At 46.3% G+C, this 27,714-nt stretch overlaps 7 protein-coding genes across 7 annotated transcripts; 3 read left to right on the forward strand and 4 right to left on the reverse strand.

Moving 5' to 3' along the window:
- Window positions 1-4,178: 4,178 nt before the first annotated feature.
- On the reverse strand, window positions 4,179-5,081 carry BHQ10_009160 (uncharacterized protein; the record flags this gene model as incomplete). The annotated part of the gene is made up of 2 exons (XM_040882046.1): window positions 4,179-4,865; window positions 4,989-5,081. The coding sequence occupies 2 exons, from the start codon at window positions 5,079-5,081 to the stop codon at window positions 4,179-4,181; spliced, it is 780 nt and encodes a 259-aa protein (XP_040737662.1).
- Window positions 5,082-9,493: 4,412 nt separating this feature from the next.
- On the reverse strand, window positions 9,494-10,564 carry BHQ10_009161 (uncharacterized protein; the record flags this gene model as incomplete). The annotated part of the gene is made up of 1 exon (XM_040882047.1): window positions 9,494-10,564. One exon carries the CDS (start codon window positions 10,562-10,564, stop codon window positions 9,494-9,496), a length of 1,071 nt encoding a protein of 356 aa, XP_040737663.1.
- Window positions 10,565-11,796: 1,232 nt separating this feature from the next.
- On the forward strand, window positions 11,797-18,241 carry BHQ10_009162 (uncharacterized protein; the record flags this gene model as incomplete). The annotated part of the gene is made up of 3 exons (XM_040882048.1): window positions 11,797-12,227; window positions 13,797-15,640; window positions 17,382-18,241. The coding sequence occupies 3 exons, from the start codon at window positions 11,797-11,799 to the stop codon at window positions 18,239-18,241; spliced, it is 3,135 nt and encodes a 1,044-aa protein (XP_040737664.1).
- Window positions 18,242-19,128: 887 nt separating this feature from the next.
- BHQ10_009163 (uncharacterized protein) lies at window positions 19,129-20,733 on the reverse strand (the record flags this gene model as incomplete). The annotated part of the gene is made up of 1 exon (XM_040882049.1): window positions 19,129-20,733. One exon carries the CDS (start codon window positions 20,731-20,733, stop codon window positions 19,129-19,131), a length of 1,605 nt encoding a protein of 534 aa, XP_040737665.1.
- Window positions 20,734-21,344: 611 nt separating this feature from the next.
- BHQ10_009164 (uncharacterized protein) lies at window positions 21,345-23,184 on the forward strand (the record flags this gene model as incomplete). The annotated part of the gene is made up of 2 exons (XM_040882050.1): window positions 21,345-21,567; window positions 21,632-23,184. The coding sequence occupies 2 exons, from the start codon at window positions 21,345-21,347 to the stop codon at window positions 23,182-23,184; spliced, it is 1,776 nt and encodes a 591-aa protein (XP_040737666.1).
- A 172-nt stretch (window positions 23,185-23,356) lies between these two features.
- Window positions 23,357-25,212, reverse strand: BHQ10_009165 (uncharacterized protein; the record flags this gene model as incomplete). Its single annotated transcript, XM_040882051.1, has 6 exons — window positions 23,357-23,878; window positions 23,943-24,302; window positions 24,363-24,557; window positions 24,612-24,884; window positions 24,943-24,964; window positions 25,022-25,212. The coding sequence occupies 6 exons, from the start codon at window positions 25,210-25,212 to the stop codon at window positions 23,357-23,359; spliced, it is 1,563 nt and encodes a 520-aa protein (XP_040737667.1).
- Window positions 25,213-25,670: 458 nt separating this feature from the next.
- Window positions 25,671-26,707, forward strand: BHQ10_009166 (uncharacterized protein; the record flags this gene model as incomplete). The annotated part of the gene is made up of 5 exons (XM_040882052.1): window positions 25,671-25,937; window positions 26,007-26,179; window positions 26,236-26,372; window positions 26,410-26,546; window positions 26,609-26,707. 5 exons carry the CDS (start codon window positions 25,671-25,673, stop codon window positions 26,705-26,707), a joined length of 813 nt encoding a protein of 270 aa, XP_040737668.1.
- Window positions 26,708-27,714: the final 1,007 nt, after the last annotated feature.

Raw genomic sequence — 27,714 nt, forward strand, 5'->3', positions numbered from 1 at the left:
TCTTCAGCTTCAGAAGCACAACTCCCGACCTTTTCTTTCTTGATTCTTCCATTCAATCTTCAAACATGCCTTTTATTGCATCGTAAGTCTATCCGATCTCAGCAGTTGGTTATGGCGACTGTGCCAATAAGAGTCAAGACTCGATCGAATACGACAGCACAAATTGGGTTGTATCGTCCTGCTAACATCCTTCAAAGTGATATTTGTAAGATCATCTTGGCCATCATCCTGCCTCCGGTAGGTGTCTTTCTGGAGCGTGGATGTGGTGCAGACTTGCTCATCAACATCTGCTTGACCATTGTGGGTTACATTCCCGGTATTATCCACGCCTTGTAGGTATTTTTCCTGAAATTGAAATCCGTTCATCGCTTATAATTTCATTCTACAGGTACATCATTTATAAGTACTAAACGACACACCCCATTGAACAAAAACTCCGGCAACCCAATCAAGCGCGCTGCTAAGGAGGCGGATTATCTCAGCAAGGTGGATGAAGCTGTAGTTATATATGTGCCTATATTTGTTCCGACACTGGATTAGTTGGTTCATGGGGCAGGCGCTCTTGGGAATCAGTCGCAATATTTGGAATCAATAAATGTCATTTTGTCTAGCTCATATTAGGCCGCTTCATATTCGTGCGTTGCTACCGTCTATGCTTCGTGATACGGACCGTAGCTGAAACAACAACAACAACAACATCACAATAATACCAGCTTAGTTTCACATATTTCACCTCTTCTCCCCTTCGACGCCCACGCTATTTGATAGACTGTCTCGCTGAGCGAGGACGCATGGCATTCTACGCTTGTCTTCAACTATTACTATTATTTAACACGACTAATCGAAAGTCATCGAACTGAGAATATCATCCGTGAAACGTAGAGAGTAGTGTGTGCCATTCCGCACGAATTCTCAAATTTCGAATCTCTAAAGAATACGACGTGCCTACGGTGCATTGGTCCACTGAAGTTACAGCAGAGCGTAAGTTTACAGGAAAAAAGTATTACAGTAGGGGTTTTGGTTAGCACTGGAACGTTTACTCCTGAAGGCCAGGGGTTCCGGAGTCGACAATACGGTTCTCGGTTGCATAAAACGGAGAAATCGATTCTTGATCGTAGTCAATGGATCCAGGGTAGAGAAATTGTCTGTACTAATGACAGCCAGAGGATCCGGGTGCAGATATGCAATGACTCTTTACATGACCGGTAGAAAGGGATGGTTGTTGAGCAGAAGGAAGTATCTCTTGTTTTATTTCATTCACTGTTGTAGTGTGGAGAAAGAAAGAGGTTGAGTAGAGGGGGGAATCACGTCGTCCCCAGCTCATCTTGCAGCATGATGAGCACGACAACTTTGCTCTCTACGCCGACGAGCTTTAGCGACCTGCGGCTTGCTTTCAAAAGACCGAAGAAATTGAAAGAGCTAGAGACGAGGTATCAACGAGGTATCAACGAGCATTAGCAGGCTTTAAGCAAGGTCTTTGGAATCTAGTCTTCGCTCTCCTACCAACCACGCTGTTTTGAATCAATGGCGCCGTCGTTGTCTTACCAACCGAAAATATTTGTTAGAGGCTGTGCTTCATCCTGGGTCTTAGACTTGATTGGAATACCCCGATGTGTCCTCCCATTCGTGAGATACTATCTAGTCAATATTAAATTGCTTGTGAGGTCGCCACCATGAAAAGTCTTTCCAGAATCTCTTTGCTGGCCAGAAGATTCGGCGACTTGGGTGCCCAGAAATCAATCACCGCGATTGCTCATTTAACATCGTTCTCCTAAGCTCGTGGCATAGAAATCTAGCTCTTGCGTGCAGCTGTGAGGAGACAAAGAGCGGCACCGAAAGTAATGTGAGTGGTAAACCACGTACTGTGATGGTGGCGGTATGTTCTAAATCTGATCAGGTCTACTGAGCACTTAAGAGCTGTGTAGGTAAGTGGCTTAATAAGTCTATGATATTCGGAGAGGCCAGTATATGGTGCGTAAATCATATAATATATGTAAGGTTGACAAATCTAGGATTGATATTTAAGAGCCTTGCTCCTGATATGTAGAGCTAGCTCATTTGAGGATCGTTCGAACTCGCCATCAATAGCAATGTATTTGGGTAGATGCTTGGCTCTAATAGTAGTTGTAAGATTAGTAACCCTTGTCTTATTTTACTCATATAAGAACTTAGCTTTTATTAGGCTTGCACTTGCTGTTTAAGCTGGATTGCCTCTACACGAAAAGCTTTAATATTGTCAATTGAAAACGCTGGTGCATCTGACTATAAAAATTCGGTTATCTTATTGCGTGACCTTCTGAGTGAAGTCTCTCAGAGGTAGTACAACCAGCTGGCGACCTTGACTGGGGACTTTATAGGATCATTATCCGTAGCCTGATCTGAAGCATCATTTTCTAGTGGATATGAGAATGGCCAAGGGAAATGTAGCTCTTCCAACCTAAGCTTCTCAATTGCAATTCGACAAATAACTCGCTTCAGGGCTAAACATTGAATATGAAATAGTAACCGAGAGCCTAGCACGAATCGAAGATAGCGCTATCTGACTTCTATTTATAAGTCTGTTTGCATATATGACCAGTAGAGCTGGTTCATAAAATGTGTCTGTGAAGAAGGCAAGCAGGCTTCTCAGGTAAGTTCCCAGCATTCAAGAAGACTCTCAGTTGCGAACTGGGTTGGTTGAAGATATGCTATGCCGAAATAGGCTGGAGAAGAAAAACCTTGAATACACCGCAAAAGAAGAAGCAATGAACCGTGAGGAAAGAGGGGGAAGAATACTTAGTGTTCTCAGACATCTGGAACAGATAGTTAGACTTATCCTTCCAATCCATTATCCTGTTCATATTATTAGGGAGATTGCTGATACCTGCGAAAGACCTATAAGGCGCTGCCACCAAACCTAGGGCACAAAATACCAACTGTCGCGAGGCAAGAAAAGTTTAAGTGGTAAGTAGAGAAGCTGGGACTTTGATGAGTTTATTGGCACACGGATATGCGGTTGAAGGGCAGAAAGTAAGGTTTTTATTGCATGTGTACTGCTCTATTTTTTCAAATATAATCATATTTATATGTTCTGAGACTTTGGGGGAAAAGACTTTAAAACATAAAAAAGAATTTGTCCCGTACTCCGGAGGACAGGTTGACAACAGCTTTCGATCGGATTAGGATTTTCTGAATCACTATGTCAGCCAACCATTGACTACCGCGACCCCTCTTTTCAAAATACTCCAGCCCATCTTGATCTGGTCCTACCTCTGGCTGCTGTGAAGGTTGACGGCAGGTGAATGTGAACATCCGCGATGAGCTTTCAGGCAATTAACGGCAGTAATTCAAATGATAGAGTTCGTTATCACACAAAACCTCAACAAGTCATACCGTACTAGGTAAACCTCTACGATTTCTGTATTACGTATCTGATCTACTACGTAGTAAGTCTAGTTTGGATATATTTGTCAGTCACGTCATCGTCCGATGGCAAAGCGGCCGATAACGTCGCTCAAATAGCCAAGACCAGAAGCATTTGTATGACTTAAGGATAAAAGATGCTCTAAAAAAACCACCGTGTTCAATTATACTGCTGTCACATGAAACAAGTTTCCGTACCCTTGCCCAAGTATTACCATAGAATCTAAGATCTAAATTAGACATGTATTAGTGGATATATGGGCTAATCTAGCAAAAGGGGTCAGGCGGGAGTAACTCTTGGCCTTGTATGTGATTGGTGGCCAAAGCGAGCCAATAAGGACTCAGAGTCCTTACACTAGTCGTACAGTGGGATGAAAAATGTGTTAACACCCCCCGTATCCGAAATTTCCACACCGCCGGGTATTCTGCCGAGGAAAATGAAGCTACTAGGTGCGGGCTTAGCGGCATGGGTGCCCCCTGAACCCCCTAAAAGCCCTTACGGCACGGGTGGTTTATCACTATATTATTAAGCTTCGGGTAGCGGTCGGATATGAGGGGTGTTAACACATTTTTCATGGCACTGTAGTTGTGGATGGGTGTATAAAGTCCACTAGTCCAAAAGGAGAAAGTGTACCCTATCAATACATCGATAGCATGCGCACAGAAGCCGGGGTGAAAAAACTGCTTTAAGACAGACAAATATTACTGAATGAAATAACCGAAAGCTGCTCATGTAGAAGTTTGTTTGCTAGTCCTGTAGACAGCTTCCTGTCACATCACTCCACGACCACCCAGGTAATCCCGTCCAGTTCGATAGTCCCACCTATTTCCAGGTGTGCGAAGGTGTTTGTGCAAGGTAAAGATACAGTGGATTCACCGATCCGTAAATCTCTTATCCAGTTCCCAGGCGCCTCAAGGTGCCACCGCTCCACAACTTTGTCATCTTTCGATCGATACAGGATACCCTGGCACCACTGCCCAACCCGTACAATAAGTCCACGGACATGTATATCTTGATGGTCTGCCTTCAAAACGACGCAATTACCTGTCAAAGGCAACTGGGGTATAAGGTACCAGATTTCCTGGAAAGGTTCCTCCTCGCCTGTGGTAGGATTAGGGAAGCCCCCAGCTTCCAAGATACTTCCATCTGGCTGCAAGGTAAGATCAGCTTCGTCGGTCTCATCCGGTAGATAACTCAGTTGGCTGTCGATTATTCGGTTCCATCTGGCACGCGCATGCGCCTGGGCGATCGCTTTGGTATCTTGCTGATCAGGGAGGCGGACTTCGACCTTTCCTGCGAAAGCCCATTCCAAATCATCGGAAAGTGGAGCGTTCAAATTAGATGTTGCAAGGTCTAAGATGTTCTGATCACCCGCTTTTGCTACTCTAATGTCGACATAGTAGCCCGCCGTAGAATATACAGCGAGAACTGACGATGGCTCTGTCATGCTTTTGGCGTCCCCCTGTTAAAAATTCAAGTCAGTCCAATTTATAACTCCTAGGCATTGAACCCCGACAAAAGTTCATCACATATTAGATTTGACAATGCTTGAGAGGGATTTACAGATGAGAGGAAGATCACCTACAAACTTCGCACCTCGTCTCTCAGTGATTGATGGAGTGATCGACAGAGCATGACCCTGAAGCACGGGAATCTGGATCGGATGTTCTGATGCCATGCTGCTTATTGAGATAGCGGAAATAAGAGGGGGTTGCCGCTGGTGTCGCATGCGATGGCGGGATGCTGCTGCATTTATGTGATGTAAAAGTATACCCTACAGAAACTTACAGGCAAAGTTCAAGAATCAATCACATGACTCAATGTTTTGTTCTAGAGTCCACTTGGACTAGCCACCTAAACTCAAATTTTATCCTGTCTTGGCTGCGGTTGACGAACTGGGAGGGGCAGTGACAGGAACAAACCCCGCAGTAAGATGCGAATTTAGTGGTCTGACGAGCTCTAGAAACCATACTAGCCAATACCTTTGGGTTAGGAGAATATTGCCAGTCTTCCTCCAGACCCAAATGTAAAGAATTGCAATGCGCAACCGTTGTCATTTTGAGTGCAACGACGAAAACAATAGCCCCGAATTTGGTTGGAATATCGATAAGGCACCCAAACGCTGGAGTCCTCAAAAGGTGGGTGGTTAGATGCATCTTTCATTTTCAATGTAAATGGAATGAAGGGGTTATATTACATCTGGGCTATGAATGACCGCAGAGTGAGCAACAGGCTGTGGACAATTGATCACGAAAGCAAATAACATGAAGTTTGGCATTTCTATCTTGCGTTGCAAAAGGCAATAACGCTATTTTTGGATATGAAGTTTCGTGAGTGAATTTGCGACTGGATCATTTTACGGCTATCCCGGATATGGTGATTATAGCGCATATTACCACTCGAATGCCTACTCATCACCTTTCCCTCGTTATCCTTACCTTCCGGTTGTCTCCTCGGCGACACAGCACCAGCACTTAATGCTGTACTATACACATACGTGCTGACCTCTGGATATCGGCGAACGATATGGTGGCTGATAAAATATAGTTTCAGTAGCGCCATCGTAGAGTATGTCATGATTTTTGGGTATGTTGCGGTTTTCTGACCTGATGGGGGCGTGGGCGCCTGCGAGAACTGCAGAAGACTCCAGTTTGCGTGCTCTTTCTCCAACTTCGCTCAGGAAGACAGTCAGAGCCTACTCACGATGACCTACCAAGTGTTGCAGCACCAGATGATCGTTCCGCTCATGATTATCCTGGCTTAGAGCGGAAACGTACTGCCAGAGCTTACCTGAAATATCAAATGCACAAATCAAAGTTTTCCGGAGAATCTCCAGCTTGTCAAAGATCTCGTGGACGCGGACTTGAATGCCATTAAGACAAGGTGGTAGGGGGTGTGGCTCGAGGGKCTCGACGCAAGACATCACAAAGATCCTCAAAGGAATCTAACAGGACTGGAAGGTCTGCTCCGACATCCCGTCATGTGGACGACGAGACCAATATATCGTCTCCCTTCGTGGGCTCATTGGCTACCTCTACATATCTTGATTTGTGAGTTACCTGGGATGTCATTTTGCATTTTGACTGAAATATTTTCTTTCGGACAAATACGTCCGGAGATAGCTATCATGAGACAACACATCGATGCTTTCTTTGAATACATCTATCCAATCCCCTATCAGAGCTTTCTATATCAATCCACGTGCCTGCGGAACGAACTGGACAAATGTTCACATGATCAGAATCTGCTTCGAGCTATTTGTGGTGCCTCAGCACGTTACACCTCATCCAACCCCGACCATGTCATGGAAGATCTTTCGCTTTTGAAATTCCAGTGGAAACAGAAGCCCTGAAACCAAACCAAGGCCTTGGAAACCGCCAAAACATAGAGACCATGGCATATCTAATCATAATACTAGGAATTAATTCGAGTGCAAATCCAGCAGTAAGTTATTAAAAGAGTGCCATGATAAAGCTAAGCCTACGCCTTATTCTACAGGCTCACACATCGAATTGTTGACCACCAGCAAATTTAGCCCGTCTGCTATGTCGAGATTGAAGGTTTAGAAAAGGAGCTGCAAAAGTTCTACGACATGCTCCCCGCATCGTACGCGTTTAACAAGCGAAACCTTTCCTTTCACGCCTACTTGCCCCAAAGGACGAGTTCTGTCATGCTACACGTCTGGTGGCACTTGTGCTACTGTGACCTCTACCGTTTTGTTATTCCAGGCTTCCGAGAAGCGCTGCCGGACAAAGTCCTACAGGCATTGTCTGGAACTTTCGTCAGCGGCTGCCAGACGCTATTCTTGGATTATGCATGTACTTTAGCCAGCATATTTATGACTATACGGAGGATGGACAAATGACTTTGCATCACAGACGCCGCATTGGCAATATGTTCACTTCAATGCGCTCGGATTATTACGTATCTAGGGCCGATTGCCGCTGTTCCCCTGGACCGAAATGATATTCTTGTCAAAATAAAGGCTTGTTATGATATACTTGAGAAGGTGTTCGAGCTCTATCCGACTTCACAGTTACTGGTAAGTGTTTACCCCTTGAATGTTCTGGCGGTTTGCAAGCGTGGCAGGATTCTTGATCTGGTTCACAGTGTAGAGCAAAGCTCAGCCCTGATTAGGTACATACATTCTCCTTTGTCAGAATTAGTATTCACCGATCGATGAACAGACCTGAGTGCGACCTCGAAAGTCTAGAGCTTGGCAGTTCACCATATGCCACTATCGAGAAAGGGTTTAGCTTGCGTTCGAGGCAGGTATACTCCGAAAATAGCTTCCTCGAAGAGATAAGAAACATGAAGTTTGATTCCTCAGATGAAAAAACAAACTCAAGACCCTAATCTCGAAGAACTGAGGAAGACACAACGGGGTAACACGAGACCAACAATGTCACCAGCTCAACAAGATAGACCACAAGGTTCGGTATTCGACGACCATCCTACTAATGAACATGGCAGGAGTAACTTCGCGGATTCAGCTCAAAACATGTCTTGGATGACAGAAAGGGACGACCAATCAGGTAACAACAGCCTGTATGATCAGCTCTCAGATCCATATCTGCAGATATATGACCAGTATACCAGAGGACTGGGGTACGGAATTGAGCGCCAAGCATAAATGGAGCCTTAGACTTGACAGGATTACGTTACTGCTATTCCTGATTTGATGATAGCAGCGCTTAAATCCAGTTCTTGAGCTTCAATGGATATCCATCGTTCCGTACTTTGAGGGTTTGCAAAGAAACTCTTATATGTCAGAAGATTCAAGAAACTACAGCCAATAGATTCCTGTAATTATGTGTCTATCTATTAGTAGGAATGAACCATCTAGAATGACGTTGAATACGATTATACCCCTTGTCCCTCCTAAACGTTGATTTGTAGATGGTAGCCGAGATCTGCCGGGGAGTGGGGGGTAATCCACGTTCATCTATATCAAGCACCATTTAACGAGCGATTCCTTTCCAAATTGAGTCAATTTATTGTTATTGGCGCGTAGTGTACGTTGACATTTTCGTGGACTGGTGCGGTCTAGGGCCGCAGTTCAGGTTCAGTCCTTAATGAGTCTACTTGTTATTCTCGTGAGTAGTGCCTTTTGTACGTTATCTTAGCCTAGGTGAATATATCGAGTTCGACCGTTATCACACTATATACAAAATTCTAACTCGTACGTATAGCTCAGAGAGTATCGGACATGACCGATCACAAAGCCATAATGGAAAGCCGTCACAATATATTTAATCTGAGCAGAGAAGTGACGAAGAGGACATGTACTTTAATCAAGGCTTCATAGGATTTCTAAGACATATACTCGGCATTATATAGGGAATGAATCATACTGTAGTTACTATTATTTAATTAAGTTTAGCTCTTCTTGATTAGGCTTAATTTATAACTTTGTTTTCATCTGCTGTAACTCTTTTGGCCGCTAGAAAGTGCTCTTTCTATGATACATTGAACGACGATGCTTCATTTGAGTTGTCATGGACTCGTTGCATCTCCTTAATGAAGCATTACAGCGTACAAATACAAGCTGCTTCACGGGCGATAAGGGTCTTGAATTATTTCAAAAGCCAAGTATCTGACGAAAATGGGTTAGGTGGGTCTCTGTTAGCGCTACTACGATTCCTTTCGTTGACACTTGTTTAGGTCAAAAAGGGGGAATAGATGCAGGGAATAATGACAGTAGTTTGAAGCATAGACCAGACGGTACACAATCCTCATCAGATCTATTAGACGAGTCGTTCGCCCAACTAGATTGGGGTGAATTTCCCGATGCCTGGATTACCCAAGAACTTGGCTACCTTGATTGCCTATAGAGTCTTTGAATTAGATGAAAAATTCGCTGGACCGATACGTCAATTAAAGCTTACTAATAGAGAAGACTCGATACTTTATACAGATTTAGAAACGATAATATGAATGATAAAGGGCTATCGAAATCGAAAAATTGCTGCATCACAGAAAGGACTAGACATGGGATTACGCGACTTTCCCCTGACGCATGAAAGCAATTTGACACGCAGCAGGAGACAGCCCCCATCAATAGTTGGACTACCCTCACAAATCATCCATTTAGATCAAACCAAAGGTTTTGCTGGCGTTTCCACGAGCTACTGCCGCGCGTGTATTCTCATTCAGCTGCATTCCATCAAACCAATCCGCAGCGTCTTCATTACTTTCATATGGATAATCGACACTGAAGAGCACACGCGCTTCACCCATTTCGTCAATGGTGTTGCGCATGGTACTTTCGCGCCGTACTCCGGCCAGGGTTGCGATGATGTTGTTCTGAAGATAATGCATTATGGATTTCTTGTACGGCCCATTACCGCCTGCTTCTCCGATTGCCATCCGGTGGTCTATACGGTGGGCCAAAAATGGCAATGACTCCGCACAGTGTCCCAGAATAAGTTGAACATTGGGATATCTGTCGAACACTCCGGAGCACATGATGCGGAGTGTATGCCCTGCAGTCTCAACACCAAAGCCGTAAGCTGCCTGAGACAGATTCGGGTATTTCTCATAGATCCGTTGTTGGCCAAATGGTGGAATTCGAGGGTGTAGGTATAATGGAACGTTCAATTCACTTGATTTCTTCCAGAATGGCTCGCATCTCGGATCATCCAGGTATTGAACTTTGCTCAAATCCTTCTCATCCATGTTGGTGAAGCCGTTGATCAGAACTCCCTTAGCGCCCAACACGGTCACTGCACGATCTAACTCTTTTGCTGCTTCTTCTGGCTTCTGCATAGGCACACATGCAAAAAACCCGAATCGTGTCGGATGGGCTTTGACGTACTTCTCGTATATGTCGTCGTTGGTTAATTTTGCCAACCTGACCGCTTCGTCTGCGTTCAAGACACCCTCGATGCCCGGGCATGTCAGTGAAACTATAGCATACTCGATACCACTGGCACCCATTGACTTCAATCGCTTGGGAATATCATCGAGTCGATCATCAATATCGTGCAGAAAACTTTGGTTGTATGGAGGAAGAGTGCCTTGCATTCCTAAGATCATTGGAGTTGGCGGATACGTTCCATGAGCAACGAAGTAGGAAGAGCCTACGGCCTCTTCTAGTGCGATCTTTCCATGGACACGGTTGACTTTGATTGTCTCTAATGTTCCGCGATTGAGCGCCATTTCTATAAGATGTCTTCAGGGCAGATCGCTAACAATTGGAGAAGGAGATCTCATTTTAGATGAACTAGGTGAAACAACTACCATGTTATATGACTGCGCATCTGAGCTGACTGATTCGAGTATGTTCGCAATGAAGACATTATATAAAGCCCTGTAGCAGAGCCATTGTATCACAATGCCTCATGGATCGAGCGGAATGTCATTTGTATAGTAGTATGGAAACAGTCAACTGCCACGAGAACGGGTCACACCGTACATTACTATGGAGTAGTTCTCACGGCGACGATGCATGCTACTGTGTGGCGTCATGATGGTCATCCCTGACAGCGGGGTGCCAAATCGGGGAGGTTCTAAGCATTCCCATTGGCCTCTACTGAGATTCTAGACCAACGTCCCGACCATTTATCGACCAGGGGGAGATTTTTCGGGGACGTTGCGGGCGTGCCCATTGGTGAGTTGAGTCCAGACAACCGTGCCCAGCAGATCGAGTTTGTCTCGGACGGCATCAAACACACTTCTTACCAATAGAAGAAAAAATACAGCTCTCATTCAGATTGAGCTTGACTGTGATTGGATTTGAGCCCTGCAAATTTCACCTTTGCTTGGAGTGTGCCAAATTTTGTATGTACGGACCAGAGCGTTGAATGATACACCTGAAAAAAGGTGGATACAAAAAGCCTCAGATAAGTGACCGGTCGCGGAAGTATTCTGTAAGCCGTGCAAACAATTCAATGCAAGAGCAAACCGCAATTCCGAGTCCCCACCGCGAAGCCGGAGGAAAAGGGTGATGACGCCTCTTTGCAAAGTATGCAAATGTATCAAACAAGTCATCCTGGTAAATGCTTATCCTACTAGATTTATATATAAGCACCCGACCCATAAATGTACCAACACTGGGCAAGAAAGGTTCAATTCCTCCTAAGCGTACGTACATAATTTATACCGGCCCTTTCCAAGCAAGGTAAGAATGATCCATCCGTCAATTGCTAGCGTCTCGTAGTACCGATCAATGCGAGCAGAAAAGCTGCCTGTATTTACTCGCTGTTCTATCTCTGGATTCATCCTGCATGCCGTGTCCTTCAGTAACTGATTCTCGTTTGACTTAGCGTACCCGCTTCGAAATACTCCTAAACAGATCACTTCCGTGTTCTCAATAACCCCGAGGGTGAGTCAGCACGTGGGACTTTTCTTTTCTACAAAGTAAAAGACTAACAGAACATTCCGCACACAGCATGATGGCAGCCAATTTGCGGCAGAGAATGGACCGTTTTCTCGACTTCATTAATTCAGGCGATGAGTCCATTGGTCGGGAAGTTGTATCCGAGTCCGCCGTCTTTCATGTTCCTTTCTCGGAGCAACCATTGACAGGGCTGGCTGGATACATGCAAATTCTTGGGATGATGCGATCATCCTTCCCGGATGTTCAATGGTCGATTGATGAAACAGTCATCGAAGGTGATAAAGTTGTCGCGAAGTTCACTCTGAGCGGAACCCATAAAGGGGAATTTTTCGGGGTTCCCCCTACCGGGAGGAAGATCCAAGCACGCGCGATGAATATTTACCGATTCTATGAGGATAAGATTTTAGAAGAGACCGGGTTGCCCGATATCTTCGCTATTATGTTGCAGATCGGAGCGATAAAGCCTCCTCAGCCTCCTCAATGGTATACAGGTTCTTCTCAACGTTCCCAATAGATAATATTTACCAATGCTTTACACGATTCATGCTTAGAGAATCGTACAAAACTCGGGCCCAAAATGGACAATCTCGGATAAAAGTATGGCAGAGCCGATCAATGTGCAAGAGTAAATTGTGGAAACCGCCAGTAATACATAAATTATGATAGTGTCCTGATAGTTGTCCAGAAATGTTGGGACCGTCCCCAATACTTGAGGACACCCGAGATATCTTTTAACATGAACCGATTATGGGACTTGATACCCGGCTTTCTGGTTCGTTTATACGACATGCTTGTCAATAGCTCATTTTGACTCTGGGAGTTTCTTGAAAAAGAAGAATAATACACTTTCAGACGTCATGTCGTTTATAATGCAAGCCGCTTGCTTCTTCCTTATGGATATAGTGGCCTATAAGCATGCCCAAGTGTCCCTGGCAGATACACTACACAAGAGCAAGGTTAGCCCTTCCACAACCTTGCTCCTTCCACAAAAAAAAAAAAATATATATATATATATATATATATATCAATTCTAAACTTATAGAACCAAATTCTATAAGATCTGACATGTACGTTGTAATCTATGGGCATTAAGGTCCCTGCCTGCGGGTAATATGATACAAATATTAGAATGACGTGACCCTGGTAACCTGGTTATATACGCCAAATCTAAGCCCGTTACCCCCCTCACACCCGCGGTTGAATTGCCGCGAACTGTGGGGACGAGGTAGATCATTTCCCCCACATTTTAGAGATGGATAATACCGCTGTGTCATAGCTGGGTGCTAGATTTGCAATTTAGCCTAATCATTCACTGAGGAAGTTAGAGAATCGTCGGATAAATATTGCAGTAAAAATTCTCTACTGAAAAAAGAGAAAAAAGAAGTTATAGTCATAATAAATACGACCTATCGTCCCTTTATTGATGTTCTAAATCTTAGTGATAGGTAGAAGAAAAATGGTTCTACCTGCCAAAAGAATCTTCGGGTTTGGTGTTAGAGCAGTATTGTCTGTACTAACCAGTGTCCAGGCGTCGTCTATGTGCAACGTGAACAATGTCTCAGCAACGGAGGTGGCTTACAATGCATCATATGACTATGTCGGGTGTTACCTGGACCCCAACGTGTCGATCTTGACGGCAGCGAAGCTTAGCACAATTATCATGACGCCGGAGTACTGTACTAGCTGGTGTGGTCAAAAAGGGTTTGCATACGGAGGCATAGAATTCGGAACGTAAGGATATACTGTCTCTGTTCAATAGTACAATTCAAAGCTAATACCTAGAAAAGGCAATGTTTTTGCGGTAATACGCCCAACTTCAGCTCATCGAGCAAGACAAATGACAGCAGCTGCAGCTCCATGTGTGTGACAGAGCCATCCAGCTCATGCGGAGGGACATATGTGTAAGTCAACTAGCGATCAATAGGAGAACGACGCGGATGTCATTGCTGATATTACACACATTAGCATGTCTTTGTATCAGATTTTTAATCCACAAAGAAGCACAACGAACACTGGCTTCATACCAGTCTGTCAAACTTCTCCTCTCTGTAGTCACAAAGTCTGTGATACTTCATTGAGCATTACCGAGCGAGTAAAATCACTTGTTGATTCTCTGACGTTGGAGGAGAAAATCCTCAACGTTGTCGATGCTTCAGCCGGATCTGCACGCCTCGGTTTACCGCCACACGAATGGTGCAATGAAGCAACACACGGAGTTGGCTCTGCGCCGGGTGTTCAGTTTACCGAAAAACCCGCCAATTTCAGTTATGCCACCAGCTTCCCTGCACCGATCTTGACAGCGGCCTCCTTTGACGATGGTCTAGTGCGCAAAATAGCCGGTGTTATTGGCAAAGAAGGAAGGGCATTTGCCAATAACGGGTTCTCTGGCTTCGATTTCTGGGCTCCAAACATCAATCCTTTCAGGGATCCTCGGTGGGGAAGAGGACAAGAGACCCCCGGCGAGGATACTTTTGTTGTGCAGAGCTATATCCGCAATTTTATCCCAGGGCTTCAGGGTAATGATCCCGAGGAAAAGCAGGTTATTGCCACCTGCAAGCACTACGCCGTCTACGATCTGGAGACGGGCCGATATGGCAATGACTATAACCCTAGTCAGCAGGACTTGGCCGACTATTTCTTGGCTCCATTCAAGACCTGCGTTCGGGACACGGGAGTTGGGAGCGTTATGTGTGCGTACAATGCAGTCGACGGCATTCCATCCTGTGCGAGCGAATACCTCCTTGAACAGGTCCTAAGACAGCAGTGGAATTTTACTGCAGACTATAACTACGTGGTATCTGACTGTGATGCGGTCACCGATATCTGGAGATACCACAATTTTACCGACACCGAGGAAGCTGCTGCATCCGTAGCTATGAACGCTGGAACGGATTTGGAATGCGGCTCCTCGTATCTCAAGCTGAATGAATCGCTTGCAGCGAGTCAAATAACGGCCCGGAGTATAGATCGGTCATTGACAAGGCTATATTCGGCATTGTTCACCGTAGGCTTCTTTGACGGCGGAAAGTACAGTGGGTTGGATTTCTCGGACGTTTCGACCCCCGAAGCTCAGGCCCTCGCTTACCAGGCAGCAGTTGAAGGCATGACACTCCTCAAAAACGACCAGAATCTTCTTCCTATACGTTCTTCGCATAATTACAAGAGTATTGCCCTAATTGGGCCGTTTGCAAACGCTACGACTCAGATGCAAGGCGATTATTCTGGTGTTCCGCCGTATTTGATTAGCCCATTGCAAGCATTTGAAACCCATTCTGAGTGGGAGATCAACTATTCTGTGGGTACAGGAATCAACAATCAGAGCACTGCTGGATTTGGTCCAGCTCTTGCAGCCGCGGAGAAGTCAGATTTGACAATTTACCTTGGTGGTATTGACAATTCCATTGAGGCCGAAACACTCGACCGCACTTCCCTTACTTGGCCAGGAAACCAACTGGACATGGTCACACAATTATCACATCTTCACAAGCCTCTAATTGTTGTCCAATTTGGGGGCGGGCAGCTTGATGATAGCTCCCTTCTACAAAACGAGGGCGTCCAAGCTCTGGTTTGGGCAGGATATCCTAGTCAAAGTGGCGGCACTGCCTTGCTTGACGTGCTTACAGGCAAAAAGTCGATCGCTGGCAGACTGCCAGTCACACAGTATCCAGCAAGTTATGCCGATCAAGTGAGTATTTTTGATATTAATCTTCGCCCTGCTTTGAACGGTTCTTATCCGGGAAGGACATATAAATGGTATACGGGGAAGCCTGTGATACCGTTCGGGTACGGCCTGCATTATACTCACTTCGACTTTGAGTGGGAGCAGACTTTGGACCATGGGTATAATATTCAGAACCTCGTTGCCTCGTGCCGATCCGACGGTCCTATTAACGACAGTACGCCTTTTGCAACTATTAAAGCCCGTGTCAAAAATGTTGGATCTGAAGCTTCCGATTATGTCGGCCTGTTATTCATTTTTAGTGGAGATGCAGGCCCATCACCACGACCAAATAGATCCCTGGTGTCTTACACACGTATTCACGGCCTCTCACCGGGAACCAAAGGAACATTAGAATTTCCTCTAACTCTTGGCTCATTAGCTAGGGCTGATGAAAAAGGGAACCTTCAAATTTACCCGGGAAACTACAAGATCGCGCTTGACATTTCCGAGAGCTTGACTTTTGAATTTTCGTTGAGAGGAAATCCAGTGGTGATAGATACGCTTCTCATGCCTGATTCTCATTATAATTTTACGGTGCCAGTGCATATTGAGCCACCATCTACCGAGGCACATTCCTGATTTTGTCCTTCTATGGTAAATTCAAGGTCTGAAAGGATCCAAGGGGAAATAATTGGCTGTGCTTCTGCAAAAGAAATACCGCATGTAACAGGTGTTAGAATAGTAAATATTATGTGAAAACTTTTCTTACCCAATATGAAGGCAGCGTTTTTTTCTCAGTCGCTCAAGAAGCTGAGGACCTGCAAGTCTCAGCAAGACGACGATCTATATCAACTTAAACCGACGCTATGTCACTATTTTCGTACGCAGACAGTAAGATGAAATAGAATCCTATACTAGGGGTTAAAAAGGATAGACACCATGTAATTCTTCAGTTCAACGGAGTAAAGAACTTGGACTGATTAGACATCATGTTACGTACAATTTTTAGTAGTACACCCGTTCTACCGTATTTTTGCGACATTGAGCTAGGGTTTTCCGGCATTTATCCGAGGGATCTGCACCCCGCATTTCTTCCTTCTCCGCTGGCTGTAGCTAGATCAGGAAATGCTCTGCTATTTATGCATACCTATTTTCAGCCATACAGCCCCTGAGGAGTCACTGGCGCCTGCAAATCCATGAATGAATACACCCCGCTGAGCTATCTACATTCTTCTGGCCAACTATGCGGTATCCAATTMGTCCACGGCTATTTTTTTTTCTTGGCTCGCCTCAATAAAGGCCCGATGGGGGGGGGGGAATTTGGGGCAAGAAATTTACCACGAGGATATGATATTTATCCTTCATTCAGAATCTCTGATCAAGCCCGATACTACGCGAAATTTGTAAATGCCAAAGTGGTAGATGATCATCTCCTTCTCATGCTGCTTGAGTTGAGGTTTTATGTTCGTTACCCTACAGGCTTTACTGAACAAGATCCTGTTAGTAGGCGGCCTGTTACATGGACCTGTCGATGTTGCTTCAAATTTGAGGAGATGCCTACCTGGCATCCAACTACTACACATATCAATTCTGTCTATCTTCCTTGGGGCAGCTCAATTAGGTTCCAGTTACAGATAAGCTAAATAGTATGGGGATTTTCTTCAGTAACTAAGAACAACATTAAACTCTTGGTACAAAAATAATGCGATACTCCCCGAACAGACAAGAAAACTCAAGAATATAATCGATATCTGGACGACATTATTTAGCCGAAGCATGGGCATCGGCAGATAGTATGCTTTCATGTGCCATTGAGGGCGAAAACAGAGCACAAGATCCAATCTTGCCTTACCTTCTTATGAAGATATAAGTAGCACAAAACGCTTCTACAAATTCCGGATTTTCATTCAGACTTTATAATAATTCAAGAAAGACTCGCTTATGTCCATTTGAAACCCTTCTCTAATATTTACCAGCATTCATTTGGATCATCATGATCTTCACGGGTATCGTGGGAACCCTGCTCTTCCAATTTGCAATGACCGTGATGGGCGAGCATTCATCACCGAGCACTATCTCTTCTGGATGCGGAAAGGCATTAACATTGCATAGCGGTACATATACAACCACTGTCAATGGAAAACAACGCCAATACACGCTGACGATCCCCCAGGGCTACAATCCAAGTGAGCCCTACAAGTTAATGTTTGGTTACCACTGGCTTGGTGGGACAATGCAGGATGTCGTCAGTGGATCATACTACGGCATAGAACCGCTTGCCGGAAACAGTGCCGTATTTGTAGCTCCTCAGGGCTTAAATAACGGGTGGGCAAACTCAGGAGGTGAAGATATAACATTCACTGACCAGATGTTGTCAACTCTCGAAAATGCTCTTTGCATTGATAAGACTCAGGTCTATTCTATGGGCTGGAGTTACGGCGGTGCTATGTCTTATGCGCTAGCATGCGCACGTCCTGATGTCTTCCGCGCTGTTGCTGTCATGTCCGGGGCAAATCTAAGCGGCTGCAGCCCTGGCTCTCAGCCTGTGGCGTATTATGCACAGCACGGTGTCAGTGATAGTGTCCTACCTTTCACTTTAGGCGAACAGATAAGAGACACGTTTGTCAAGGACAATGCCTGTACCGCCACAAATCCTCCCGCGCCTGCTGCCGGCAGTGGTACCCACATCAAAACAGAATATTCAGGGTGCTCATCAGGCCACCCAGTGTGGTGGGTGGCCTTTGACGGGCCCCATGAACCTCTGGCGACAGATGCTGGCGCAAGTTCTTCTTGGACTCCAGGACAGATATGGAGTTTCTTCTCGCAATTCTTTTAATGTTTGATATTATAGGTCGCCCCAAATATACCAGAAACATCTTCAAGGAAGTCATGATGGAAGTCGCAATGATGGAGAATGTTAGAATACTTGCCGTTTGGACTTTAATATTGGAACTATAGCACAGACTGAAAAAACTACTATGCATTAGGAGGAAATTTTCTTTAAGCAGTCTGGTTTTCTTAAATCATAAAATGGTAACTATACTGAATGAATCACACCTATCGGACCCGTCCATGAGAACCCGTAAAATCTATGGAAAGGAACGACTGTATGCTCCACTTATCCAAAGAATGGCGAACAACCTTGAAGTTTTAACTGTCTACTGATTGTGGAAATAGGACCAGACTTTCCATGTGATTTCCCTATTTTGATGTTGGGGACTTGCTGGTGTGTTGTGGTAAGAAATTTAAATTCGTGGCCAGCAAAGATGCCTGTCCTGAGGTGGCAGGACATAGCATCACAGTATGGCCCGGTGAGGTCTCCTCACCGATATTGAAGTCTTGGTCGCCTCAAGAGAAGTAATTGTAGTCACAATACAGGACTAGAATACTATATTTCAGGCGTTGAGTTGAAAGATATGCATCTTGAAGTAGTGCAGTCGCTGCTCGAGATCGCCGAGACAGAGGTTATTGAATGATATGTCAACAATTTTGAGGACAGATGCCGTGAGGAACAGTTTCCCACAGACTAGGGCAACTGTCATTCATCTCTGGATCCTTCCATTATATTCAGGCATTATCAAATTGCCCGGATGACATTAAACGCGTCTGGCCGATAGTGCACACTCCCGTGCGTCTGTTAAGAGTCTGAATCGCAGACTAGCACCGAGCCTTTTTAAAGTCTTAAAAAGTTTCAGTTTGTTCCATGTTTATTTCATAACCTTGTCATGGCTTATTGAGCAAATCCCAAAACTCTAGACCCTGCTCCCAATTGTCATCTGTCCAAACGTCCGTCTCTCCATCGCTCCTCCACCGCCTCATTTCTTTGGGTTGCTTTGGACCCCATTCTACTTTATCGCCCTTGACGAAAGAAGCGAAGCCTTGATTCCAGCCACTGAGCATTGCCTTCTCCTGGTCAGTCAGGCCACCCGAGAAGTTCGCACCCCAGAACCAGATAGGCACATCACTTGAGTGTGTCACACCCAATTCAACCGGGTAACTTCCGCTGATGCACTCCAGGCGCTTGTCAAAGCGGTACCGCAGAACGTCGACACCGGGAAGGAGGCCGCTTCGAAACAGGGCGTTGTGAAGTCCACGCTGAAGGGCATGGACTTGGATATTGGCATAGATCTTACCAAAAAAATCCTTCCAATCATCATAACCAGGTGGGAGATTCTTCTTCGAGCTGCAAAAATGCCCCATGAGCTTTCTCGCAGTATTTTCTGGGAACTCTGCACAGAGGCGAGAGTAGACAGCGTCATAAGAGTCTTCGGGTGATCGCCAAGACCGATAAATGGTGTGTTCATCTTTGCATTCTCCACTTAGAAGGGTGATTCCACGTTCCTTCATTCTCTTTCCGAAGTCCCCATTGTTCACCTTGGATATAAGGTCCTTGGGTAGAAACGAGCCATCGTCAAGAAGTCGAAATTCGTGGATTTTCATCTCCTTTTGTACCTCGATTAACTTTTGGTACGGAAGGCTTCGAAGCATTTTTACCTTCTGGGCGGATGGAAGCTCAAGGGAAATGCCCAATCTCGTGATAAACTCGTCGAACTGCTTTTGCTGTTCCGCCAGTGTCTTGGGTGTCACGCCAGGGCCGTTCGAGAACATAGCGATTCTCTTGATGACATGTTTTCCTTGTGGTACAGAGTACAGCTCGTGTGCCAATTGCTGGAAAGCTGAGTAGCCGCCGGCCGAGTATCCAGCAGCGGTAATATTCGATGGGTTCCCCCCGAACAATGAAATGTTCGTGTACGTCCACTCCAGAGCAGTTCTCTGATCCCACAAGCCCATGTTGCCATTGCACTCACCGTGGATCCTTGCGTCATGAGTTAGCTCTTCACTTGCAAGAAATCCGAAGGCATTCAATCTGAAAGCAGGAAACACCATTATCGCGCTAAAGGCCGAATCCCTCAGGAGTGGCACCAATGACCCTGGACCCCAGTTTGCACTACCGACTTGCAGGAAACCGCCATGGAAATAGACAAAAACGGGCCAGCCATCCTTAGGTGCAGGCTCTGCAGGTATCCAGATATTTAGTTGCAGACAGTCCTCATCGAAGAGGGTCTCGTCTTGTGGAGTACGAGCTGGAGGCTGCGGGCAGATTGCTGTTCCCCCAGTGAACCGACCTGGGTTCGAAACTGTGCCATATCTATACTCCTCGGGCAACTTTCGAGGAGCACGAAAACGGAATTTGCCTGTCGGTGGTAGAGCGTAGGGAATGCCGCCAAAGTAGTGTACCGCTGATTCGTCACACAGACTCAAGGTTAGGCCTTCGATCTGCCCCAGCCGGCCAGCATCGAAGATGTAGCTTTGCTTTCGGTATGCCATGGCGATTCAGATCATGCGCTGGAACAAGTCTTTACACTGGAGGGTCTCAAAATGCTGACAACCTGAACTAGACTCTGATACATGTACGGTTTGCGTTGACGCAAAATCTCGAACGTCACAGAATGATACTCTAATAGCGTTTTAATGTGAATTTGAACCCCGCTCCTGTTCTAGCCTAGGGCCGAGCTAGATCTAGTATAACATTGTATGACCGCCATTTCCGTTCACCCGGATTGCTCACTAGGAATCCGGCCATCTGACATAACAGAAAAGCTCGGTACAACTCGAAACCGTGGCGTCGCATGGTCTCGCATCACCACGTAGACTCCGATACGGATACTGTGAGTTCTAGATAAGGTAAATAAAGTGGGTGTGGGGCCCAATGGCGACACCCGAACAAGCCGTAGGCGAGGAAACCCGATGACTCCCCGGCCTTATCCGCATGCGTGAGCATTGTGCCATTGACGGACCTGCGTCAAAGCGGATTTCCTCGTTTGGCAATAGTAGACATGATTGAGATATGAAACACCAACAGGCTAATCCGACTATACAGATAATTGAGCCGTTATGTTAACACCTCCTTTGCGTAACGCATTCAACTGATCTTCAAAATGTCAGCCAGCATTCACCGGACACCCCTGTTGAAGGTTCTCAGCGAGCAGGACGCCTCTTCAATTGCCATTGTCAATCAGAGCTCTGGCACAGCATTCTCGTATGGGTCACTGCTTCGTGACGTTGCACGAGCGCGGCATCGACTCTTGAAATCCGTCGGCGACCGTTCATTGACAGGCGAGCGGATTGGATTCATGGTCGAGAATGGTTATGGTTACGTAGGTATGAATGCACCTCAAATGCAGTGGACTTCGCGAAACGACCGTAGTTGCTAATGAAGTAATAGTCACATTCTTGGCCATCCTGGCTTCCAGTGCCATCGCCCTGCCTTTGGCACCTTCTCACCCTTCGAGTGAGTTGCTTTACATTCTCAACGATAGTGCGGCAACGGTGCTGATGTCATCCGCTACATATGTCAAGCAGGCTGAACAAGTTCTCCAAGAGGGATTGGATAATGTCCCTGTTCTCCACAAACTTGACACATTCGACAAGCAAAATGAAGAGGCAATCGAAACGGATTGGACAGACGCACCCAGTGATGTCACCTCTGGCATGATGCTCTACACCTCTGGTACAACAGCACGTCCCAAGGGTGTATTGCTCAGAGAAGCGAGCCTGCTTGCCCAAGCGCACAGCCTTCATGCAGCCTGGAAATATCAGCCATCGGATCGGCTTCTGCATATTCTGCCTCTGCACCATATTCATGGCACCGTCAATTCTCTCCTCGCACCTCTTCTTGCAGGTTCGAGCGTCGAATTCATGATTGGATTCAATGCCGAACAAGTCTGGTTTCGACTGGCAGCACCATTCCTGCCTATCAACGGGAACGGCATGATCAACAGCATGACCAACGGCACCAGCAGCAAGACAATATCCAGACCTATTACTTTTTTCACAGCTGTGCCTACAGTCTGGGCTCGTATGCTAGATGTCTTTACTTCCTTGTCTCCTGAGCTTCAGATCGCTGGCAAGGAGGCAATCTCCGTGAGGCACCTTCGCCTCAACATCTCTGGTTCAGCTGCACTTCCTGCCCCAACCCGTGATGCTTGGACCGAGCTCTCTGGAGGTAACGTTCTGCTCGAACGTTACGGTATGACCGAGATTGGTATGGCCATCTCATGTGGCCTAGACTATAGCGACCGCGTTGAGAGTTCTGTTGGCTGGCCTCTACCTTCCGTCAAGGTCCGTCTCGTTGAGAAGAATGATGAGACGGGGGAGGAGACTATCATTGCGCATGGAGAGGAAGTGGACTCTGCGACAGGCGAGGAGAAACAAGGAGAGATCCAGGTCTGGGGACCAACCCTTTTCTCCGAGTACTGGCGAAACCCTACCGCAACTGAGAGGGAGTTCACGCCTGATGGGTGGTTCAAGACTGGTGATATTGCGATTCGCCGCGCAGTTCCGGGCTCAGGTGAGGGAAAATCTGGCTCATGGGCTCGTGGCCCAGCATACTTCATCCAAGGCCGTCGGAGCGCGGACATTATCAAGAGCGGTGGAGAGAAGATTTCCGCACTAGAAATTGAGCGTGAGTTACTCAGCCATCCGAACGTCAGTGAATGCGCAGTGGTTGGCTTGCCATCAGTGGCTTGGGGCCAGAAGGTCGCGGCAGTGGTTGTCTTGTCAGAGGCAGGGAAGACGAGCACTAAACCGTGGGGAGTAAAAGAGATGCGACGTGACCTGAAGGCTCATATCCCACCCTTCAAGATCCCCCAGGATCTGGAGATTGTTGAGTCTATTAAACGCAATGCGATGGGCAAGGTGAACAAGAAGGATTTGATTTCGGATGTCTTCGGCGATGCCGAAAGAATAAGGAGGAGGAGCATTAGTAGTCGCAAGTAATAACCATTGATAAAAAGGAATGAATCAATCAACGGTGGCAAATGCAATAATTTTTCCACGCACGCTCTTTAGTTTTTGCCAATACAACATTAGCCTCACTATGGACAATGAAATACACAACAATTTCGCTCATGTTCTCTTAAGGGTTTGAAACCCCGTGGTGGGCACCTATCTATAACAGCTTCTGGAACTGGTGAGCAACCCCCAAAACCTTTTCCTCCTCCATGCGTCGACCCACGATCTGTAGACCAACGCTGAAACCGTCCATTTTCTCGATGTCATATAGACCCCAGTTCCAAGCATCAGCATCGTTACGAGGCACATATTCCGGCGAAGGAGGATCATGTGCTTTCGAAGCCTTGCCAGCTGGGAAAGAAAGCGCAGTGTAGTCAAGGAAGTTGAAGAGCTTCGTGTAGCCAGCATGGCGCATTGTCCGATGCGGAATTGCGGTATGCGGCATAGTGGGTACGAGTAAAACATCAACAGGCCGACCTGATCGCGACGTTATGGCGTTCCACATATTGTTATAGGCAGCTTGTTTGGCCTTCTTCCTCTTGTTCAGCTGCCAATATTCGTAGACCGAGATCGCTGAGCCGCTGTCCACCAATCTTTGGACATGGGGGAGGAATGGCTCGCCCGCTGCGGCAACATCGCGTCGAATATCAAAGCCTCCATCAACGGTGTAATGCTCACTCTGTTATGGTTAGCGTATCATCACATACATCGAAGTTTTCCCTTGAAAAGGAATTTGCGCTTACCATAAGGTCGACGCACTCGGCGTTCAAGGATGTATCCCAGGGGACGAGTTCGTGTCCAGCTGCCTCCAGCTTTTGGCAAAGTTCATTGAATATCCTTTCCACCGGTGGATGTGGTTTCACTGTTCCATCATCTACCATGATACCAATAACCAACTGCTTTTTTGAATATTCTTGAAATGCTTCTTCTTTCCATGGCATAGGCGGCAGCTGAGGATCCAGTGTCCAACACTCAGCCTCGATCACAGCTTTCGAAACCAATACAAGAGTGTTGAGAGTTCTTGCCATAGGGCCAATTGAAGACGGTACCTGCTGTTGCCCATCCKGGGAGACCGCTACMCCTTCATACGAAAMCCTGCCACTCTGCGTCATGTTAACAATTCAGGCACAAGCAGAAGATGGATAAAGCCCAGGATCGCTTACACTTGGTTTGAAACCCCATAAGCCATTCATGTGAGATGGAATACGGATAGAMCCGCCAATATCAGTTCCCCAGCCAATCGCTGAGCCATTGAGGGCCAGGAGAGCTCCCTCGCCTCCCGTTGAGCCGCCTGGAGTGAAATCAGGGTTCATTGGGTGAGTAGTCAGGCCCCAAAGCGGATTCTCTGTTTCCCCCCACTACCAGAAGTCAGTTCATTAGTTTGGTTCTATATAGGTAACATATATCTGTACCAAAATACTCTGAGGCAGGTTCGTTTTGGCGATGATGACGGCGCCAAGCTGTTTGAGCACCTTGACCAAAACACAGTCCTCTTCGGCGGGATGAAAAGAGCGTCCAACGTAGCCCAGTGTCGAGTCCAGCCCTTCGACGTTGAATTGATCCTTGAGCGAGACTGGCACACCGTGTAGGGGACCCTTTAACTGCCCATTTTCTTGTTGAAAGACATCGAGCTCCCTCGCCTGGATCAGAGCCTCATCAAAGGAAATTTCTGTCAAACAGTTTGTCTAGTATGAATTTCTTAGCAGCATCCTCGAGTAAATTTGTTCAAGACGACAAGCGTACTCTCTGATGGGCTTCCTTGGCTCTATGACAGGATTGATCAGCGACAGTGAGGATGATTGCTACGTTATTGAGATCTTACTTAGCAATGTGCGCAAGAACAATGGCCTCGGATGTGACCTCTCGTGCTTCTAATAGCTTGGTCAAGTCTTGGATATCCTTCGCAGCAAGGATGCGAGGATCAGCTGGTGCATCTTCGCCATAGGACTTTGCAAGTTTCTCATCGCGTAATGCGCGCTTCTTAGCGGCAATATCTGTCCATAGATGTACCATCTTAAACAAAATCGAAGTTTGGCAGAGCAGAGCAATAACTAATGATATGCTTAGAACGTTAGGAAAAGGTACGTGGATGGAAGGCAAAGCTGCCTTGCCAGTTTGTAGGTGATGCCAAGTCGACAGCATTCGAATTCGACCCCGAATGACTCGACTTTGGAGACCCTTATCATGCTCTCGAATCTCTAGAGAGTGTAGGGGTCCTGATTGATAGGCATTCTGGCTTCACATTACGTATTATTTGGCGACTCTTGGTCTGTATTTCCTCCACCAGCTCTGCTCCCGACCAGAGCCGGTGTAGCCGGTGTAGCCCCGCCCAAGTTACAACATAAGGAATCCGAGCATGCTAGCTCATCTTTGGAGCTCCAAAGTGAACTTAAGTACAAACAATGAGCCCTTCACGTCATCTCAACTGAATCTTCCATCACTATTCAGTCAACCTAGCGATATCGAAAAATATGGTAGACATCAACGACCCCGTACTAGCGAAGGCAGCTGATTTGTGTTGTCTCAAAGGCGACATTCACAACGGTCAGCCCACAGGAAACATCACCCAGATCGGAGGCGTTGATACCTACGTGGCCACGCCCCATCAAAAGGTTGCCAACGGAAATGTTTTGCTTTTCTTCCCTGACGCTTTCGGACTGCACATCAACAGCAACTTGATGATGGACGCCTACGCTGCTTGTGGATACCTTACACTCGGTGTCGACTACTTTCTTGGCGTATGTGCATGCATCATTAGAAACTACAGTTCCCTTGGAGAACCTTCTGTTAATATGCCTGGAACTTAGGATGCTGTGACAAAGTATACCACTTCACCGCTAAATGATCCTAAGTTCGACATGGCAGCTTGGTCCGCCAAGCACCTGCAACACTCAGAGGAGGTTGCGCGAGAGTGGGTGAAGAATGTCAAGGCCAACTACGGCAATGATGGCAAGGCCAAGTTTGGCTGTGTTGGCTACTGGTGAGTCTGCCTAAATTCCGGTAAGTGCGCAGGTAGCGTGTGCTGATCCAAAGTAGCTGGGGCGCACGAATCGTCTTACAACAACTGTCTGATGATGGCATCTGCTTGGCTGGGGCTATCGCTCATCCCTCTTTTATAAATGAAAGCCATGTGCAGAAGTCAAAGGGTGGAGTTCCTCAACATACGGCTGGTGGTCTCAGAGAGTTCAGATAGCTAACGGATGGCAATAGCACCCGTCGCCTTCTCAGTCCCAGCCACCGACAAACTGTTTCCAAATGAGTCACGCACGAGAGTGATTGAGATCTGCACTGAAAAACAGCAACGATTCAATATGCAAATATTCTCCCATGTTGGCCACGGCTTTGCGGTAAGGTCAACACCAACCGTCCGCATCTAAATATCGGGATGATGTCTAACAAAAACGAGCAGTCACGAACGCGACTTACGGATCCTTACGAGTTATGGGCCAAAGAACAGCACTTCAAGGGATTCATCGAATGGCTTGACTTCTGGATGGCTCAGGCATGATCAGGCAACGAGGCTAAAGTGTATTAGCTGCTGATGGGTTCGATGGTAGCGACAATACAAAAGCTCGGGAATATAGAACATAGTAGTAACAACTTGGCATTTGGGGATACATACTTTCTTTGCCCGTACGAGCTCATGGAGCGTTCTAAGCAGCCAATATGAAAATCTTTAGGGTCATGCTAAGTTTTACTTTGAATTACTGAATTACTGAAAGCCTTCTGAACATGGCCGTTATCGTAGACGAACTGATCGAGGACTTGATAGAATAGTGCTGCGCAACGTCGTAGATGTTCGCACAAAAGTTGGGGCTCCTAGACTGTAATCAGCAGTATATAACCTTCTTGGATTTTTTATCATTCCAAACGCTGTGAATCTAAGAACGAGGAAAGAATGTCCAGGAGAACGGAGTCCGTCTCACGCACGAACTCGCTCCGGTCTACACCGCTGTGTCGTAACAACTGCTAGATTCTTGTAATTGGAAGAATAACTAGGTCTCTTCTTTCGTCTGGCGTTCCTTGTACATCAGATCAGGTATCATATCCAAGCTCCTACTGAGTTTGTCTAGTGAGACCTAAACAACAAACGTCCAGTGACCTCAAACGGAACATTCATTCCGAACAGGGGCATAGCATTTCATCGCCAAAATTGCTTTCGCTATTATAACCAGCCACTGGTGTCACATAATCGTTCTTCTTTTCTTCACTTTCCATGACTTTCCATGTAAAGAAATGAAATAGACTGCTGCAAGGTGGACGCCTAGAAGCATGCAAGTAAAAGTTTTACACATGTTCAAAGGGCCTAGTCTTTTTGTAAGAGGGGTGTTACGAGAGCGTAGTAGTATGGGTCGAGTATATGGCTAGTAAAACGTAGGTGTCTGTATTGTTCAGAGCTATTCGCCACTCACTAGGAAGCTTCGGTCCTGCGGCCTCAATATATCTGGGCTGTTTCCCCTACTCTGTGAAAGGAAGCCATGTGGCTCTTGCTCTCCGGAAGTTCGAGTCTGCTAA

This window comes from Talaromyces amestolkiae (genome assembly GCF_001896365.1).
Source record: "Talaromyces amestolkiae strain CIB chromosome Unknown scaffold23.1, whole genome shotgun sequence".
Taxonomy (NCBI): domain Eukaryota; kingdom Fungi; phylum Ascomycota; class Eurotiomycetes; order Eurotiales; family Trichocomaceae; genus Talaromyces; species Talaromyces amestolkiae.